Source organism: Ochlerotatus camptorhynchus, unplaced genomic scaffold, assembly GCF_037179485.1.
Source record: "Ochlerotatus camptorhynchus isolate MF236.1 unplaced genomic scaffold, CSIRO-AGI_Acam_v1.1 ptg000361l, whole genome shotgun sequence".
In the NCBI taxonomy this organism is placed as follows: domain Eukaryota; kingdom Metazoa; phylum Arthropoda; class Insecta; order Diptera; family Culicidae; genus Ochlerotatus; species Ochlerotatus camptorhynchus.
The window spans coordinates 10863696-10885145 of record NW_027040849.1 but is presented as its reverse complement, the minus strand read 5'-3'; the positions used below and the strand labels follow the sequence as shown (position 1 = coordinate 10885145).

Genomic DNA, 21450 nt, shown 5'->3' with positions numbered 1-21450 from the left:
CAGGAAAAGGTGATCTACCAGCGTTACTGATTATGGGCACTTTTTTGAGAAACTACAAAATGAAAAGAATAGATAAAGGGGAAATTACTCTAATGTTGGCCTATGGATCTAAGATTGGGTATGGGCCCATCATTATCATTATCAATTTTATCTAGATGAACGCGTCATTGAGACGGTACTAATGGATACCTTTGGTGGCTATTAAAAATTTAGTCGATTGCTGAATTTATGTATTAGGGGCATTTAGGCCGACATCACATCCATGTCCCCTATATCTTACAAAGAATAAAATCTGAACTTCACTGGTGATGTAAACATAAAACTGAGTAAACTGAACTCGAATTTCAGTCAAATTCTGTGGCCGTGCACCATTTCGCCAGTATACTTTGTAACTAGTATAGTATACTTAAAGGAGGATACACGTTTAACACCACGGTGACACAAATGCTCACGCAACACCGAGCACAACACGTGTATCATGTAAAATCACGCTTGTAAAATTCTACAGCCAGAACGAGTAGAGTTCAAATGCTATGGTTAATTTTCACTTAAATTTGACAAATGGAAATTTTTCAAATAAACCTCCTATTCCAGCAGAATTATTTTTGACAGACAAGGAATCAATTTTGACAGAGGGATTTACGAACATCTTAATTCATTTTATAAGTGTCAAATCTAATTGAAAATTTTCCAAGTGGACCACAGCCTAACTCATGCAAATTTTTGTCGGTCCTATTTGCGGAATTGAATGAGGCAGTTTAAAAGTTATTATCTATGTTCGAAAATCCCAGTGCTGTCGATTGACCGATTTTCAAAGATCCGGTTGTCAAACCTAACTTTGTGTCTGTCAAAAATAACTACGTTCTGATAGCCGGTAGCCACCAATCGGTTCCTATGCATTAAATTTAATCCGGAAATTGGTTAACAGCCTTAGTCAAAAGCAATGCAAAACTGTTCGACGTATTTTACCAACGTGCAACATGGTTATGTAGTGCGACATGGAATGGAACTATGTATTTCCAAGTGCTATTTTCCATTGCACACCAGGCCAGCCGTAAATTTTAAATTATATTATATATTCTAGGTTTGGCTTTTGCATCTACACCCTACAGCTTAGTAACTCTATTTTAAGATCCTCAACAATTGTCTTATGCAGCTTGCTATAGCACCCTATATAGGAATATCTATAAAATAAGTAATTTTTATTCATTGCAATTAGCTTTCCCCAGCGGCGCCGGTGGTGTAGTGGTAAGCGTGATTATCTCTCACCCCAGCAGGCCTGGGTTCAATCCCAGTCGGCGCCGCCGGGATGTTCTGAGGCATAACATTTGTGATCAGCCGTTGGTCCCCGGTTCATGAGTTTATGGGTCGATAGGTACGGTCCAGGTGTGGGTAGCATTGGTGCTCTGCACGGAAAACGAGATCGACGAAAAACAAATCAAGGGAAAAAATAGCTTTCCTACAGATTTTCTAAGTAAATTTAAACCCAACAACAACAACAGCTCGCTTCCGAAAATCGACATACCAATGGCGAACAAAATTGACCAACCACTGTGTGCAGTCGCGGAAGCCGATTTGAAATGCAGTGCCCTAGCCGAAAAGTGAATTAATGTGCCGAAAATGCAAATCGGTCGCTCGAGTTGCACCGCGATGCGATTCGGTAGACTTTGTCTTGCCGTGTGACCGAGAGGCCTCAGCAGTCTTCCTGCAGTCCGTCTCAGTACAACGTCAGCGGTTGGTCTGTTGCATTCAGCAAAATATGATGGATTTGAAAGAGTTCGAAGCGTACCGGTCTCCACTGAAGGACTTTTATCGAGACAAGATTGTCTTCCTGACGGGTGGTACCGGGTTTTTGGGGAAGCTCTACATCGAGAAGCTCATACGGTAGGATGGAATGGTTTGAGATTTAGGTGAGCAATATAAGAGGTGTTGCATTTTAGGTGTGGCGTGTCGGAGATCTTACTGCTTTCGAGGGCAAAGCAGGGCAAGACTCCACTGGAGAGGCTGGCGACCATTCTTGGCTCCGAACCGGTCTTCACAAGGTATCAGGATGAACCGGAACTGTACCATCAGAAGCTCAAGATCATCGACGGGGATGTGAGCAAGCACCAGTTGGCGATCAGTAACGATGACATGTCCTACATCATCAACAGGGCGAATATCTTTCTGCATGCAGCAGCGGACGTAAGGTTCGATGAATCACTGAAGGAATCGGTTGAGACGAACGTTCGTGGAACTAGTGAGGTTTTGAAGATTGCGGAGCAAGCAAAGGCCCTGAATTTGTTCATCTACGTATCGACGGCTTTCTCCCACTGCTATCGGGAGAAGATTGAGGAAAAGTTCTACCCTGCGATGTACGATCCCTATAAGATGATTGAGTTGGTAGAGCAGGAGATGGACGGCGAGGGTTTCGAGGTGATTGCTCGGAAAATCATTGGAGAGTGGCCTAATACGTATGCGTTTACAAAGTCCCTGGCGGAGGAAATTGTTCGGCGATATGTCGATATGATGCCGATTGCGGTGATTCGACCTTCGATTGGTAAGTGTTTGATGATTGTTAATTGTTCCAACAGATTTAAAAGTTGGTAATTTTCCAGTGACTACAACAAACAGCGATCCAATCCCTGGCTGGACGGACAACCTCTACGGATTCAATGGGGTTGTCGTCGGCGCTGCCACGGGAGCTCTTCGGATCTTTCACATCAATAACGACTACCGAGCGGACATCATTCCAGCGGACATCGTCATCAACGGAACTTTGGCGGCTGGTTGGTACGCAACCAACCACCGCTCTGAAACCAACATCGTTAACTGCACCGTTGCGGACAATCCGCTTTCGTGGGGAATAATTCGACGCGAGCAGTTGAAGTGGGCGGACAAGATTCCCTTCAAGGGTGGCTTGTGGATTCCGACGTACAACACTACCAAGTACTATCTGGTTTCCGAGTTTCTGAAAATCTTCTACCACATCATTCCGGCAATCTTTTTCGATTTGGCGCTCAAGCTGAACAGCCAGAAGCCACGGGTTCTAAAGCTGTACAAGAAAGTACACAAGTTCTCGGAAGTGTTGCGCTTCTTCACCAACAACGAGTGGGACTTTCGGAACGAGCAGTTTCACAAGGTGATCAGCCACATGACCGATGACGATAGGAAGTTTTTCCCTTGCGAAGTTGACCAGATCGACTGGAAGGAGTTTCTGGCACAGAACGTCAAGGGACTGCGGATGTACGTCATGAAGGAGAAGTGGGACAACCTGGAGCAGGCCAAGAAGCTGTACCAGAGACGACGGCTGGCCCATATGGTGATTCTGGTTGGCTACTATCTGACGGTGGGCTATGTGGTGTACAAACTGTTGCAATTCACTGGTTTGATGGACGTCATTGAAGGATGGTTGACTGGACACCAATGACGGGCTGGAGGTACCGAGTGTTTCCTTTACTGAAATGTTTTTAATAAATTTTAAATAATTTTTCTTGATTATGGCGTTCACTAGAAAAAAAAGTATAGCCTAATGTCGTATAGTGTCCCATGTTATTTAAAATCGAACTCGTATTTCGTCTACTACTTGCAAACTTCATCAGTGCCAAGTACTCTACACCACTGAAGAATCCATCTTTTATCTACGAGTTATATACTAATCAATAGGTACTAAAAATCAGCAGGTATCCACTACCATGTTGCAATTTACCTATTTAGGCATGTTACACTGTGTTACACTCAAAGCTCTTCATAAAGGGATTCCGTTAAGTGGTTCGACAAATTTAAAGGATTGTTAAATTAATCAAAATTTTATTTTGAATTAGAATAAGCCATGGCTTTACACTACTACCGTGGGATTCTCCCCAGAAGAAATTAATTCTCTTCAGAATTCTTGTGAAAATATTCCTAAAATTGAAAGCCCAATATCTTGAAAATTCCTCCAAGTTGATAAGTTAAGCTATTGAAACCTCTGAAACTTCCCAGAACTTCCACGACCATTTCCAAACTCGTTCGGACAATACTGAATTCCTCCGAAGCTCCTTCAAAATGAATCATGAACAGTTCGGAAGATCGTTAATCGTCTCTAAAGCACACTCAGGATCATTAAACTTCGCTGAACCTCTCTGTAGTTCACCAAACCTACTAACAGTTCTCGGAGCTTCACTGTTTCTTCTATTCAGCACCTTTTTGGTGATCGTTGGGGTACTTCAAAGAAGTTTAGTAAACGTCATAGAAGTTTCCAGAATTTTTAAGAGGATCATCGAATCCTTGAGAGATTCAGAACAATTCAGTGAAGTTCAGCGAACTTCATTGTAGTCTAGGATAAGATGGGAAGCTCAGAAAGTCTATGGAACTTCAGTAGAACTTAAGAAAAACTTTAGAGCAACACAGAAAACTTCAATACAGACAGACAGACAGACAGACAGACAGACAGACAGACAGACAGACAGACAGACAGGGCTACAAATGGTGAATTGACAACCTGGGAAGAGCGTTTTTCCTATCTCTGGTCCTCACAAGTTCCTACCTCACACCTCCCCGTGGTGTAGCCTGGGCAATGTTGTCCTTCTGACAATAGCAAAGTGAGGGGGTGCGACGCGAACACTGGCGCGGTAACCATAACACGGCGATCGAGGAAATGCTTCGTCAACCCGCAGGAGTGCCAACCGGCACATTAGGATCGACGCCAGTAAGATCCTTATTATGGCATACTGGATACGGCATGGAACTATGGACACGACACGGTACAATGGATTGGATACCACGCTACAGGGCTGACAGTCGTGCTATTCTGCTCCCTAAGTAAAGAAGGGTGACACCTTCTTGAAATGGCGAGTGGGCTAATAGTGCGGCTGCCCCCGTCCCGGTAAAACCTTGGCAGGCCTCCGGATACGTTCAAAACTCGTCACCAATTGGTGATTGGTGAGTAGTAGGCTCAGATGTAACATTCCTGACTTACGCCGATCTGGCTCTGAACACGGCCCCCATGAAGGACCGTGTCAACCCTAGCATGGCCTCCCTGCTTGCATAGATAACCATGGGATCACGATAGGTGACTACATACAACGAGTGGAGATAGCGGCCCGGAGGGGGGACCCAACAGAATGGAGAAAAACGGAGAAAAAAACAAAAAAGAAGAAAATGAGAAAACCCAAAAAAATATGAAGGACGACGGCAAGACGCCAGAAATTGAAAACGGAGGAGCGAACGTGTTCGCAAGGAGCGGGATATTGCAGAGATCACCAGTGTTGAACCTGGAGGCAACAGCGAGTTCCAACAGCAGCAGTAAGCCCCAAGGTGAGCAGCAAGGACACCAAGGAGAGCTAGGTCTTATGCTAAGCCAGGTGTTCACACCGAAATCCAGCAGTAGCACACCCCAAGAAGGATTGCAGCTTGGGAAGACCAAATTGATGGAGGTCAGGAGGAGGATCAATGAACTCCATGACTTCATCAAGGATAAGAGCAACGTCCACAAGGCAATAAAGGAAATGGTGACGGGCATCAAATCCGCCATTATTGCTGCTGAACGTGAACAGGATGCGCTGAGGACGAGGTCCGTAACTGCCGAAAGGGCACTGATCGAGGCCAAGGAGAAAGCAGCAGCTGAAATACAGGAGACGCCAAAGGGACCTCGAAATCCACGCTCGGAGAAGAGGAAAAGGGAAACTCCAGGAGAGGAAGAGGAGTTGAAAAAAGTCAAGAACGACAAAGAAGACAACAAGGAGGAAGGCTGGCGTACCGTCGAGAAGCCAAAGGAGAAGTGGAAAAAACGGAAGGAAAAAGACATGAAGAAGAAAGCTGAACAGAAGAAGGTGATACCCAGGACTCGTCGGGAGCGAAGTAAGGGCGATGCTCTGATCGTCGAAGCTAAGGACAAAACGTCGTATGCAGCACTCCTCCGGAAGGTACGAGACGATCCGGAGTTGAAGCAACTAGGAGAGAACGTGGTGAAAACCAGGCGAACCCAGAAAGGCGAGATCCTCTTTGAGCTGAAGAAGGATCCTGCTATCAAGAGCTCAGCCTTCAAGGAGCTCGTCGAAAAGTCTCTTGGCGAAGGGGCGAGCGTAAGAGCTCTATCCCAGGAGACAGTGGTCGAGTGCAGGGACCTGGACGAGATCACCACAGAAGAGGAGCTAAGAAGTGCGTTGAGAGTGCACTGCGATCTGGGAGATGTCCCGATGTCAATCCGCATGAGGAAGGCGTACGGCGGCATGCAAACGGCGGTTATACGGCTTTCGACAGCTGCAGCGAATAAGCTGTTGGAGACGGGCAAGGTCAAGGTTGGCTGGTCATTGTGCTCGCTGAAAGCCACTCCTCGGGTTACCAAGCAATTGGAGCGATGCTTCAAGTGCATGGGATTCGGTCACCAGGCGAGGAACTGCAATGGCCCTGACAGATCTGATCTGTGCAGGAAATGCGGAGAGAAAGGCCATATTGCAAGAGGCTGCACGAAGCATCCGAGGTGTATGCTCTGCAAAAAAGAGGACGGTAACGATCATACGACGGGAGGCTTCAAATGCCTAGCATACAAAAAGGCGATGGCAGGCCAACAGTAATGGAGGTAACCCAAATAAACCTCAATCATTGCGACATTGCTCAGCAACTGTTGTGGCAGTCGACAACAGAAACAAAGTGCGACGTTGCAATCATTGCGGAACCGTATCGAGTCCCTCCCGATAACGGTAACTGGGTTGCGGATAGAGCTGGGATGGCAGCTATACAAGTTATGGGCAGATACCCCATTCAAGAAGTGGTTGCGAGCTCATACGAAGGCTTCGTCATCGCCAAAATCAACGGAATCTTCATGTGTAGTTGTTACGCACCCCCCAGATGGACGATTGAGAAGTTCTACGAGATGCTTGATGGACTTACCGAAGAGCTGGTCGGACGACGACCGGTAGTCATCGGAGGGGACTTCAATGCTTGGGCAGTGGAGTGGGGAAGCAGGTGTTCCAATGCAAGAGGGCACAGTCTGCTGGAAGCTCTGGCAAAACTGGAAGTTATGCTGGCCAATAAAGGCACCAGCAGCACTTTTCGCAGAGATGGCCGAGAATCCATTATCGACGTTACTTTCTGCAGTCCGTCGCTGATGGCAAACATGGATTGGAGAGTGTGCGAAGGATATACCCATAGCGACCATCAGGCGATACGATATGGCATCGGTCAACGGAATACTGTGGCAGTACGGAGGACGAGAACTTGTGACCGAAAGTGGAAGACGAAAGCTTTCGACAAGGATTTGTTCGTTGAGGCACTTCGTGTGGACGGGAGTCCCGTAGATCTAAATGCGGACGAGCTGACAGAAACGTTAGTGAGAGCATGTGACACGACCATGCCGAGGAAACTGGAGCCAAATAACAGACGGCGTCCAGTCTACTGGTGGAACGAGGCACTTAGTACTCTCCGCGCTAGATGTCTCAGAGCCAGAAGACGTGTTCAGAGAGCAAGAACGGAAGCAGACAGAGAGGAACGAAGAGAAGTGTTTCGAGCGGCCAGGGCCGCTTTTAAACGAGTGATTAAGCAGAGCAAGTCGAACTGTTTTAAGGAGCTGTGTCAAGACGCTGATGCCAACCCCTGGGGCGACGCATACCGAGTCGTGATGGCGAAGATCAGAGGTCCAACGATGCCCGCTGAAATGTGCCCAGAGAAGCTGAAAGTCATCGTGGAAGGACTTTTCCCGAAGCACGACCCAACAACCTGGCCACCTACACCGTACGGAGAAAGAGAGGGAGATAACGTCGAAATCACCAACGAGGAGCTCGTAGTAGTGGCGAAAGGATTGAAGGTGAAGAAAGCTCCCGGTCCGGATGGAATCCCCAACGTAGCGTTGAAAGCGGCGATCCAGTCATCCCCGGACATGTTCAGGATGGTGCTGCAGAAATGCCTGAACGAGGGTCACTTCCCTGACAGGTGGAAGATACAGAAGCTAGTGTTGCTGCCGAAACCAGGAAAACCACCGGGGGATCCAGCATCATACAGGCCTATATGCCTGCTGGATACACTCGGAAAACTCTTGGAGAGGATCATCCTAAACAGGCTGACGAAATACACGGAGACTGAGCACGGATTGTCGGAGAGGCAGTTCGGATTCCGGAAAGGGAGATCGACGGTGGATGCAATTCGGACAGTGGTCGAGAGAGCTGAAAAGGCGTCCAAACAGAAGCGGAGAGGAGATCGATATTGCGCCGTCATAACGATCGACGTCAAGAATGCGTTCAACAGCGCCAGCTGGGAGGCCATCGCCGAAGCACTGCATAGAATGAGGGTCCCTGACTACCTGTGCAGGGTCCTGAGAAGTTATTTCCAGAACCGGGTTCTGGTCTACGAGACAGACATGGGACAGAGATCGATTAGGATCACAGCGGGAGTTCCACAAGGCTCCATCCTTGGTCCAACGCTCTGGAACGGGATGTACAACGGCGTGCTAACGCTGAAACTGCCCAAAGGAGTTGAGATCGTTGGCTTTGCGGACGACGTCGTCTTGACGGTAACAGGCGAGACGCTGGAAGAGGTGGAAGTGTTGTCAACCGAGGCAATCGACATGATTGGTAACTGGATGAAAGGAGCGAAGCTGCAAATAGCCCACCACAAAACGGAAGTGTTATTGGTCAGTAACTGTAAAGCGGTACAGCGGGCGGAAATCACCGTCGGGGAGCACACCATAGCCTCGAAGCGTGTGTTAAAATACCTGGGAGTGATGATCGATGACCGGCTAAACTTCAACAGCCACGTCGAATATGCCTGTGAGAAGGCTTCGAAGGCCATCAACGCGATAGCTAGAATCATGCCGAACAACGCTGGTCCCAGCAGTAGCAAGAGGCGTCTTCTGGCCAGCGTGTCATCATCGATACTGAGATATGGAGGTCCAGCCTGGGTTCCAGCGCTGGAAACGAAGCAGAACCAAAGGAAACTGAGCAGTACGTTCCGGCTCATGGCCATGCGAGTCGTGAGTGCGTACAGAACCATCTCGTCGGAAGCAGTATGCGTTATCGCCGGTATGATCCCTATCGGCATCACCCTGGCGGAGGACAGTGAGTGCTACAGGCAGAGAGAAGCCGGAAGAGTACGGAAAGTTGTGAGAGTGGAGTCATTGGCTAAGTGGCAACAGGAGTGGAACACGACGGAGAACGGTAGATGGACACATAGACTAATACCGATTCTTTCGACCTGGGTGAACAGAAAACACGGAGAAGTCAATTTCCACCTAACGCAGTTCCTGTCGGGCCACGGCTGCTTCAGGAAATACCTGCATCGGTTCGGACACGCAGCGTCACCCCTCTGTCCGGAGTGTGGCAACGTCGATGAAACGCCGGAGCATGTGGTCTTTGACTGTCCAAGGTTCGAGGCAGTGCGAACGGAGATGCCCGTCCTTAACGTGGAGAATGTCGTCGATGAAATGTGTCGAGAGGAGGACTCTTGGAATGCCGTCAGCAGGGCAGTCACACAGATTATGTCAGAGCTGCAGCGTAAATGGAGAGAAGAGCAGCGATCTAGCAACGCCAGCTAGCGCTGAGAGTACGACAAGTACATGAGCACAGCCACCCCCCGAAGTAGTCGCTTCACAGTGGTCCCGGGGGGATCCAGGCAGAGGAGAGAGTAAGGAATGGGTTTTAGTGGAGCTGCACTAGGCAACTAGTGGATACCACACCGTGCCACCTTCACTACAGGCCAGGCTTCTTGAAGCTTTCCTAAACCTTACTATAAAAAAAAAAAAAAAAAAAAAACAGACAGACAGACAGACAGACAGACAGACAGACAGACAGACAGACAGACAGACAGACAGACAGACAGACAGACAGACAGACAGACAGACAGACAGACAGACAGACAGACAGGGCTACAAATGGTGAATTGACAACCTGGGAAGAGCGTTTTTCCTATCTCTGGTCCTCACAAGTTCCTACCTCACACCTCCCCGTGGTGTAGCCTGGGCAATGTTGTCCTTCTGACAATAGCAAAGTGAGGGGGTGCGACGCGAACACTGGCGCGGTAACCATAACACGGCGATAGAGGAAATGCTTCGTCAACCCGCAGGAGTGCCAACCGGCACATTAGGATCGACGCCAGTAAGATCCTTATTACGGCATACTGGACACGGCATGGAACTATGGACACGACACGGTACAATGGATTGGATACCACGCTACAGGGCTGACAGTCGTGCTATTCTGCTCCCTAAGTAAAGAAGGGTGACACCTTCTTGAAATGGCGAGTGGGCTAATAGTGCGGCTGCCCCCGTCCCGGTAAAACCTTGGCAGGCCTCCGGATACGTTCAAAACTCGTCACCAATTGGTGATTGGTGAGTAGTAGACTCAGATGTAACATTCCTGACTTACGCCGATCTGGCTCTGAACACGGCCCCCATGAAGGACCGTGTCAACCCTAGCATGGCCTCCCTGCTTGCATAGATAACCATGGGATCACGATAGGCGACTACATACAACGAGTGGAGATAGCGGCCCGGAGGGGGGACCCAACAGAATGGAGAAAAACGGAGAAAAAAACAAAAAAGAAGAAAATGAGAAAACCCAAAAAAATATGAAGGACGACGGCAAGACGCCAGAAATTGAAACCGGAGGAGCGAACGTGTTCGCAAGGAGCGGGATATTGCAGAGATCACCAGTGTTGAACCTGGAGGCAACAGCGAGTTCCAACAGCAGCAGTAAGCCCCAAGGTGAGCAGCAAGGACACCAAGGAGAGCTAGGTCTTATGCTAAGCCAGGTGTTCACACCGAAATCCAGCAGTAGCACACCCCAAGAAGGATTGCAGCTTGGGAAGACCAAATTGATGGAGGTCAGGAGGAGGATCAATGAACTCCATGACTTCATCAAGGATAAGAGCAACGTCCACAAGGCAATAAAGGAAATGGTGACGGGCATCAAATCCGCCATTATTGCTGCCGAACGTGAACAGGATGCGCTGAGGACGAGGTCCGTAACTGCCGAAAGGGCACTGATCGAGGCCAAGGAGAAAGCAGCAGCTGAAATACAGGAGACGCCAAAGGGACCTCGAAATCCACGCTCGGAGAAGAGGAAAAGGGAAACTCCAGGAGAGGAAGAGGAGTTGAAAAAAGTCAAGAACGACAAAGAAGACAACAAGGAGGAAGGCTGGCGTACCGTCGAGAAGCCAAAGGAGAAGTGGAAAAAACGGAAGGAAAAAGACATGAAGAAGAAAGCTGAACAGAAGAAGGTGATACCCAGGACTCGTCGGGAGCGAAGTAAGGGCGATGCTCTGATCGTCGAAGCTAAGGACAAAACGTCGTATGCAGCACTCCTCCGGAAGGTACGAGAGGATCCGGAGTTGAAGCAACTAGGAGAGAATGTGGTGAAAACCAGGCGAACCCAGAAAGGCGAGATCCTCTTTGAGCTGAAGAAGGATCCTGCTATCAAGAGCTCAGCCTACAAGGAGCTCGTCGAAAAGTCTCTTGGCGAAGGAGCGAGCGTAAGAGCTCTATCCCAGGAGACAGTGGTCGAGTGCAGGGACCTGGACGAGATCACCACAGAAGAGGAGCTAAGAAGTGCGTTGAGAGTGCACTGCGATCTGGGAGATGTCCCGATGTCAATCCGCATGAGGAAGGCGTACGGCGGCATGCAAACGGCGGTTATACGGCTTTCGACAGCTGCAGCGAATAAGCTGTTGGAGACGGGCAAGGTCAAGGTTGGCTGGTCATTGTGCTCGCTGAAAGCCACTCCTCGGGTTACCAAGCAATTGGAGCGATGCTTCAAGTGCATGGGATTCGGTCACCAGGCGAGGAACTGCAATGGCCCTGACAGATCTGATCTGTGCAGGAAATGCGGAGAGAAAGGCCATATTGCAAGAGGCTGCACGAAGCATCCGAGGTGTATGCTCTGCAAAAAAGAGGACGGTAACGATCATACGACGGGAGGCTTCAAATGCCTAGCATACAAAAAGGCGATGGCAGGCCAACAGTAATGGAGGTAACCCAAATAAACCTCAATCATTGCGACATTGCTCAGCAACTGTTGTGGCAGTCGACAACAGAAACAAAGTGCGACGTTGCAATCATTGCGGAACCGTATCGAGTCCCTCCCGATAACGGTAACTGGGTTGCGGATAGAGCTGGGATGGCAGCTATACAAGTTATGGGCAGATACCCCATTCAAGAAGTGGTTGCGAGCTCATACGAAGGCTTCGTCATCGCCAAAATCAACGGAATCTTCATGTGTAGTTGTTACGCACCCCCCAGATGGACGATGGAGAAGTTCCACGAGATGCTTGATGGACTTACCGAAGAGCTGGTCGGACGACGACCGGTAGTCATCGGAGGAGACTTCAATGCTTGGGCAGTGGAGTGGGGAAGCAGGTGTTCCAATGCAAGAGGGCACAGTCTGCTGGAAGCTCTGGCAAAACTGGAAGTTATGCTGGCCAATAAAGGCACCAGCAGCACTTTTCGCAGAGATGGCCGAGAATCCATTATCGACGTTACTTTCTGCAGTCCGTCGCTGATGGCAAACATGGATTGGAGAGTGTGCGAAGGATATACCCATAGCGACCATCAGGCGATACGATATGGCATCGGTCAACGGAATACTGTGGCAGTACGGAGGACGAGAACTTGTGACCGAAAGTGGAAGACGAAAGCTTTCGACAAGGATTTGTTCGTTGAGGCACTTCGTGTGGACGGGAGTCCCGTAGATCTAAATGCGGACGAGCTGACAGAAACGTTAGTGAGAGCATGTGACACGACCATGCCGAGGAAACTGGAGCCAAATAACAGACGGCGTCCAGTCTACTGGTGGAACGAGGCACTTAGTACTCTCCGCGCTAGTTGTCTCAGAGCCAGAAGACGTGTTCAGAGAGCAAGGACGGAAGCAGACAGAGAGGAACGAAGAGAAGTGTTTCGAGCGGCCAGGGCCGCTTTTAAACGAGTGATTAAGCAGAGCAAGTCGAACTGTTTTAAGGAGCTGTGTCAAGACGCTGATGCCAACCCCTGGGGCGACGCATACCGAGTCGTGATGGCGAAGATCAGAGGTCCAACGATGCCCGCTGAAATGTGCCCAGAGAAGCTGAAAGTCATCGTGGAAGGACTTTTCCCGAAGCACGACCCAACAACCTGGCCACCTACACCGTACGGAGAAAGAGAGGGAGATAACGTCGAAATCACCAACGAGGAGCTCGTAGTAGTGGCGAAAGGATTGAAGGTGAAGAAAGCTCCCGGTCCGGATGGAATCCCCAACGTAGCGTTGAAAGCGGCGATCCAGTCATCCCCGGACATGTTCAGGATGGTGCTGCAGAAATGCCTGAACGAGGGTCACTTCCCTGACAGGTGGAAGATACAGAAGCTAGTGTTGCTGCCGAAACCAGGAAAACCGCCGGGGGATCCAGCATCATACAGGCCTATATGCCTGCTGGATACACTCGGAAAACTCTTGGAGAGGATCATCCTAAACAGGCTGACGAAATACACGGAGAGTGAGCACGGATTGTCGGAGAGGCAGTTCGGATTCCGGAAAGGGAGATCGACGGTGGATGCAATTCGGACAGTGGTCGAGAGAGCTGAAAAGGCGTCCAAACAGAAGCGGAGAGGAGATCGATATTGCGCCGTCATAACGATCGACGTCAAGAATGCGTTCAACAGCGCCAGCTGGGAGGCCATCGCCGAAGCACTGCATAGAATGAGGGTCCCTGACTACCTGTGCAGGATCCTGAGGAGTTATTTCCAGAACCGGGTTCTGGTCTACGAGACAGACATGGGACAGAGATCGATTAGGATCACAGCGGGAGTTCCACAAGGCTCCATCCTTGGTCCAACGCTCTGGAACGGGATGTACAACGGCGTGCTAACGCTGAAACTGCCCAAAGGAGTTGAGATCGTTGGCTTTGCGGACGACGTCGTCTTGACGGTAACAGGCGAGACGCTGGAAGAGGTGGAAGTGTTGTCAACCGAGGCAATCGACATGATTGGTAACTGGATGAAAGGAGCGAAGCTGCAAATAGCCCACCACAAAACGGAAGTGTTATTGGTCAGTAACTGTAAAGCGGTACAGCGGGCGGAAATCACCGTCGGGGAGCACACCATAGCCTCGAAGCGTGTGTTAAAATACCTGGGAGTGATGATCGATGACCGGCTAAACTTCAACAGCCACGTCGAATATGCCTGTGAGAAGGCTTCGAAGGCCATCAACGCGATAGCTAGAATCATGCCGAACAACGCTGGTCCCAGCAGTAGCAAGAGGCGTCTTCTGGCCAGCGTGTCATCATCGATACTGAGATATGGAGGTCCAGCCTGGGTTCCAGCGCTGGAAACGAAGCAGAACCAAAGGAAACTGAGCAGTACGTTCCGGCTCATGGCCATGCGAGTCGTGAGTGCGTACAGAACCATCTCGTCGGAAGCAGTATGCGTTATCGCCGGTATGATCCCTATCGGCATCACCCTGGCGGAGGACAGTGAGTGCTACAGGCAGAGAGAAGCCGGAAGAGTACGGAAAGTTGTGAGAGTGGAGTCATTGGCTAAGTGGCAACAGGAGTGGAACACGACGGAGAACGGTAGATGGACACATAGACTAATACCGATTCTTTCGACCTGGGTGAACAGAAAACACGGAGAAGTCAATTTCCACCTAACGCAGTTCCTGTCTGGCCACGGCTGCTTCAGGAAATACCTGCATCGGTTCGGACACGCAGCGTCACCCCTCTGTCCGGAGTGTGGCAACGTCGATGAAACGCCGGAGCATGTGGTCTTTGACTGTCCAAGGTTCGAGGCAGTGCGAACGGAGATGCCCGTCCTTAACGTGGAGAATGTCGTTGATGAAATGTGTCGAGAGGAGGACTCTTGGAATGTCGTCAGCAGGGCAGTCACACAGATTATGTCAGAGCTTCAGCGTAAATGGAGAGAAGAGCAGCGATCTAGCAACGCCAGCTAGCGCTGAGAGTACGACAAGTGCATGAGCACAGCCACCCCCCGAAGTAGTCGCTTCACAGTGGTCCCGGGGGGATCCAGGCAGAGGAGAGAGTAAGGAATGGGTTTTAGTGGAGCTGCACTAGGCAACTAGTGGATACCACACCGTGCCACCTTCACTACAGGCCAGGCTTCTTGAAGCTTTCCTAAACCTTACTATAAAAAAAAAAAAAAAAAAAAAAAAAAAAAACAGACAGACAGACAGACAGACAGACAGACAGACAGACAGACAGACAGACAGACAGACAGACAGACAGACAGACAGACAGACAGACAGACAGACAGACAGACAGACAGACAGACAGACAGACAGACAGACAGACAGACAGACAGACAGACAGACAGACAGACAGACAGACAGACAGACAGACAGACAGACAGACAGACAGACAGACAGACAGACAGACAGACAGACAGACAGACAGACAGACAGACAGACAGACAGACAGACAGACAGACAGACAGACAGACAGACAGACAGACAGACAGACAGACAGACAGACAGACAGACAGACAGACAGACAGACAGACAGACAGACAGACAGACAGACAGACAGACAGACAGACAGACAGACAGACAGACAGACAGACAGACAGACAGACAGACAGACAGACAGACAGACAGACAGACAGACAGACAGACAGACAGACAGACAGACAGACAGACAGACAGACAGACAGACAGACAGACAGACAGACAGACAGACAGACAGACAGACAGACAGACAGACAGACAGACAGACAGACAGACAGACAGACAGACAGACAGACAGACAGACAGACAGACAGACAGACAGACAGACAGACAGACAGACAGACAGACAGACAGACAGACAGACAGACAGACAGACAGACAGACAGACAGACAGACAGACAGACAGACAGACAGACAGACAGACAGACAGACAGACAGACAGACAGACAGACAGACAGACAGACAGACAGACAGACAGACAGACAGACAGACAGACAGACAGACAGACAGACAGACAGACAGACAGACAGACAGACAGACAGACAGACAGACAGACAGACAGACAGACAGACAGACAGACAGACAGACAGACAGACAGACAGACAGACAGACAGACAGACAGACAGACAGACAGACAGACAGACAGACAGACAGACAGACAGACAGACAGACAGACAGACAGACAGACAGACAGACAGACAGACAGACAGACAGACAGACAGACAGACAGACAGACAGACAGACAGACAGACAGACAGACAGACAGACAGACAGACAGACAGACAGACAGACAGACAGACAGACAGACAGACAGACAGACAGACAGACAGACAGACAGACAGACAGACAGACAGACAGACAGACAGACAGACAGACAGACAGACAGACAGACAGACAGACAGACAGACAGACAGACAGACAGACAGACAGACAGACAGACAGACAGACAGACAGACAGACAGACAGACAGACAGACAGACAGACAGACAGACAGACAGACAGACAGACAGACAGACAGACAGACAGACAGACAGACAGACAGACAGACAGACAGACAGACAGACAGACAGACAGACAGACAGACAGACAGACAGACAGACAGACAGACAGACAGACAGACAGACAGACAGACAGACAGACAGACAGACAGACAGACAGACAGACAGACAGACAGACAGACAGACAGACAGACAGACAGACAGACAGACAGACAGACAGACAGACAGACAGACAGACAGACAGACAGACAGACAGACAGACAGACAGACAGACAGACAGACAGACAGACAGACAGACAGACAGACAGACAGACAGACAGACAGACAGACAGACAGACAGACAGACAGACAGACAGACAGACAGACAGACAGACAGACAGACAGACAGACAGACAGACAGACAGACAGACAGACAGACAGACAGACAGACAGACAGACAGACAGACAGACAGACAGACAGACAGACAGACAGACAGACAGACAGACAGACAGACAGACAGACAGACAGACAGACAGACAGACAGACAGACAGACAGACAGACAGACAGACAGACAGACAGACAGACAGACAGACAGACAGACAGACAGACAGACAGACAGACAGACAGACAGACAGACAGACAGACAGACAGACAGACAGACAGACAGACAGACAGACAGACAGACAGACAGACAGACAGACAGACAGACAGACAGACAGACAGACAGACAGACAGACAGACAGACAGACAGACAGACAGACAGACAGACAGACAGACAGACAGACAGACAGACAGACAGACAGACAGACAGACAGACAGACAGACAGACAGACAGACAGACAGACAGACAGACAGACAGACAGACAGACAGACAGACAGACAGACAGACAGACAGACAGACAGACAGACAGACAGACAGACAGACAGACAGACAGACAGACAGACAGACAGACAGACAGACAGACAGACAGACAGACAGACAGACAGACAGACAGACAGACAGACAGACAGACAGACAGACAGACAGACAGACAGACAGACAGACAGACAGACAGACAGACAGACAGACAGACAGACAGACAGACAGACAGACAGACAGACAGACAGACAGACAGACAGACAGACAGACAGACAGACAGACAGACAGACAGACAGACAGACAGACAGACAGACAGACAGACAGACAGACAGACAGACAGACAGACAGACAGACAGACAGACAGACAGACAGACAGACAGACAGACAGACAGACAGACAGACAGACAGACAGACAGACAGACAGACAGACAGACAGACAGACAGACAGACAGACAGACAGACAGACAGACAGACAGACAGACAGACAGACAGACAGACAGACAGACAGACAGACAGACAGACAGACAGACAGACAGACAGACAGACAGACAGACAGACAGACAGACAGACAGACAGACAGACAGACAGACAGACAGACAGACAGACAGACAGACAGACAGACAGACAGACAGACAGACAGACAGACAGACAGACAGACAGACAGTTTGCATAGCAGTGGTTATGAAAAGAGAAAGTCGATGAAGAGAATCGATCAAAGCAGATAGGACCATTTGAAATGTTCACCAAATGTGCAGCATTTTCTTTTTCGTTTCTAGTTTAATTCTAGCCATAGACTTCTCTGCCGTTTGTGAAATGCACAAGTATTAGTGAAGAACTCGGGGTAAATTATAAGTATTAGTGCAAGAGAAGTCTGTAGCGCGATCATTTAAAACAAAAGGAAATGATTGCACTACCACTTTTGACATGTAAACAAACATTTTCCAGCATGCACACTAAAAAATAATATATGAATAAACCTGCCTTTGAAGTTGCTAATAACTTTTAGATACAATTCTTACTGCGGTTTGATGCTTCTTATCGCCAGCATAATCCAACGGATCGCGAATGTGATATGTCAGTATTTTGGGCTGATCGATAAATCGCTGGGTCTCGTTAAAGAGTAGGCAGCAAAGGCGCCACTTGACAATGCAACACTGTTTCATTATTAGGGTGCTGTCCATAAACTACGTAGACATGTTATAAGGGGGAGGGGGGTAATTATCCAAGGCCCATACAAATTAAAAAAAAAATGTACAATTGTTTACGCAGGGGGGGGGGGGTCAAGAATCAAAAAAAAACTGTCTACGTAGTTAATGGCCGGACCATGATAATCCTGACATTTACCATCATTTTCAGAGAATCTCTATCTTATTAATCGAACAGGCTTGCATTATCGGGTGGCGCATCTCTTGCGTACTCTTCAACGAATACAAGCGATTTGCCAACCATTCCACACTCACCCTTCAGTCACTAACAAGTCCTCACCCTTAGTCAATCAGTAACAATCCGACGAGAAGTTCGAGAACTTTGACAAAAAGTTCAAAGAACTTCCGTGAAGTTCCGATGAGAAGTTTAGAGAAATGCTGAAAAGAAGTTCAGAGACAACTAGTTCAGAGAACTTTTGATGAGAAGTTCATAGATCTTCCAGCGAGAAGTTCAGGGAATTTACGACGAGAAGCTCAGAGAACTTTCTCGAATTTCCTATGAAAAGTTGGAAGAACTTTCGACGAGAGGTTCAGAGAACTTCCGATTAGAAGTTCACAGAACTTTTGGGAAAAAATTCCCAGAACTTCATAGAACTTTAGACGAAAATCCGACGAGAAATTCAGAGTATTTCCGTCGAGAAGTTTTAGGAAAATCAAGAGTTCAGTGAATTTCTAGCGAGTTGTTCATTGAACTTCTGACGAAAAGTTTACAGCACTTTTGACGTGAAGTTCAGAGAACTTCATATTCACGGTGCCGGTGTTGTAGTGGTAAGCGTGATTGCCTTTCACTCCAAAGGGACTGGGTTCAATCCAAGTCGGTGCCGTCGGGATTTACTGAGGCATAAAATCTCTGATCTCTGGGAAGTAAAGCCGTTGGTCCCCAGTCCATGAGTTGATGGGTTGATAGGTAGGGTCCAGGTGTGGGAGCTGCCTCCCTGGCGTCGGTAGCATTGGTACTCACTACGAAAAACAAGGTTGACGGAAAACAAAAAAAAAGAGAACTACCTACAAAAATTTCACAGAACTTCCGACAAAAAGTTCACAGAACTTAATTAAATTCCCCTAAAGTTCACAGAACAGCATTAAAGTTCTCTGAAGTTAGAACTAGAAGTACAGCGAATTTTATCGATCAATTTAGAGAACTTCCAACAAGAGGTTCACAGAACTTCCAACGAGAAGTTCAAAGTACTTCTGGCAAAAAGTTCAGAGTACTTTCGACAAGAAGTTCGCAGAACTTCCTGGAAGTTCCATCGAAAAGTTTAGAGAACTTCCCAAGAGAGGTTCAGAGATCTTTTAAAGAGAAGCTCCCAGAAGTTCACAGAACTTCTGATAAGAAGTACCGTAACACGGGGTAACATTGATAGTTTTTTTAAAAGTATATTCGAAATAATTTGTACAGCAATGAATGTTTTTCAAATTTTATATTATTTAAACATGTACTGAGGATCCAAGAGTCAATTCGTTAGTAATATGTTTAACGAAAATTAAAGCATTTGCACTATTTTTTTTAGTTTTGTGATAATACTCGATGAATGTAAAAAAACTCAAACAATTTAGTCCTTTAAATATGAAACTTTGAATGAATATATAATCAGAAAACATCATAAGCAATAAGAATACAATATTGATTTTATGATGGCTATCTCGGAATCGCATTTCAAAAGTGATGGTTGAAGTGCTTTTTCAAACAGACGAAAAACACGAAAATTGTTTTTAAATATGTTCGTAAAATATGTACACATATTATATAAAAACTATATACGATTTCAACGGAAATACCCTAAACTACAATATGGAACCAATGTTTCTAATTTGGAAAAAGAACAGCGAGTAAATTTAATCTTTTGACTTTATACTGTCAAAGTTACCCGCATTATCAAAGATACCCCGTTTTACGGTACACAGAACTCTTGACGAAAATTTCTTAGAAAATCCGACGAAAAATTTTGAGATCTTCCGATTAGAACTTCACAAAATTTCCTACGAGAAGTTCAAAGATCTTCCGAGAATTTCCGATAAATCCGTGAACTACTGACGATAAATTCCGAGAACTTCCGAAGAGAAGTTCATCCAAAAGAGCAGCATAATCAGAAACATAATCCATCCCGAAAAGGCAATACGTTTCCTGGAACATGCAATAGGGGTAATATGATGTTGCAGAAAAATCCATTGTGGGATTTCATATTCTTGTAGATACACACTTAGAAATAACTACTTTTACACGAGACGTAATCCATATTGGACGTAAATCATAGAACGTAAACAAACATTTCATGTAAAATTAAGTGTTCCTTAACCGAAACATCAGCTAGTCGACGAAGAGAACGTTTGATTGAATTGATTTTCACGTTTCTTTCAACTGATTCTTATGTCAAAACGCCCGCTTACATGTGTCGGTCTCAGGGAACCGAAATTTACATGACTTTTTAGTAGTGTGTAGTTTTAATCACTTGCTGCTTCCTCCCGAATATGATGCGTATAACTTTTCCGAGCTTATTTGCTGCAGCCAGAGCTGGCAAATGTCAATTTCAATGAAAGATCTCACGCGATATTTACAGAGATACTTCTGTCACTATCATCGGATAAGAAAACGATGATAGAGATTTTCTACAAAATCTCATCGAATTTTTGTCATGACAGAACGTGACAGTGTTGTAATCATCGTAATTACTAGTTCAGTTTTTGCTATTAAAGTTACTTGTACCGAGAAAATCTTAATAATATATTCACTCTACCGATTACATATGGTTGCTAGCTTAAATTCATTTGAATTAGTTATAAATGTTGATGTCAAAACCGCATAAGAATTATTCTCATCAGAGCTTGATCATTGGACAATGACAAGAAAGCTAATGATAGGTAGTTTTGTCTCATGATAGTGAGAGGACCTGTTTTCTTATTGTCACATGACGGCCGTGATATTTACCACCTCTGGCTGCAGCCGATTGGATTGTTCAGGAAGATGATGAAGATGATGAAAAATAATGCGACCCGCGGAAGAACGTTCCGATTATGACCAAGCCGTATCAAACT

At 47.5% G+C, this 21450-nt stretch overlaps 1 protein-coding gene across 1 annotated transcript; it reads left to right on the top strand.

Moving 5' to 3' along the window:
* The first annotated feature begins 1748 nt into the window (after positions 1-1748).
* LOC135709479 (fatty acyl-CoA reductase wat-like) lies at positions 1749-3439 on the top strand. Its single transcript, XM_065231843.1, has 3 exons — positions 1749-1884; positions 1941-2539; positions 2598-3439. The coding sequence occupies exons 1-3, from the start codon at positions 1760-1762 to the stop codon at positions 3407-3409; spliced, it is 1536 nt and encodes a 511-aa protein (XP_065087915.1). The 5' UTR covers positions 1749-1759; the 3' UTR covers positions 3410-3439.
* The last annotated feature ends 18011 nt before the right edge of the window (positions 3440-21450 follow it).

Bases quoted from the DNA above. Each gene is read 5' to 3' on its own strand.
- LOC135709479 (XM_065231843.1), top strand. From the start codon at position 1,760: ATGATGGATTTGAAAGAGTTCGAAGCGTACCGGTCTCCACTGAAGGAC. The intron at 1,885-1,940 runs GTAGGATGGAAT...GTTGCATTTTAG, and splicing joins TACATCGAGAAGCTCATACG to GTGTGGCGTGTCGGAGATCT. The intron at 2,540-2,597 runs GTAAGTGTTTGA...GTAATTTTCCAG, and splicing joins GGTGATTCGACCTTCGATTG to TGACTACAACAAACAGCGAT.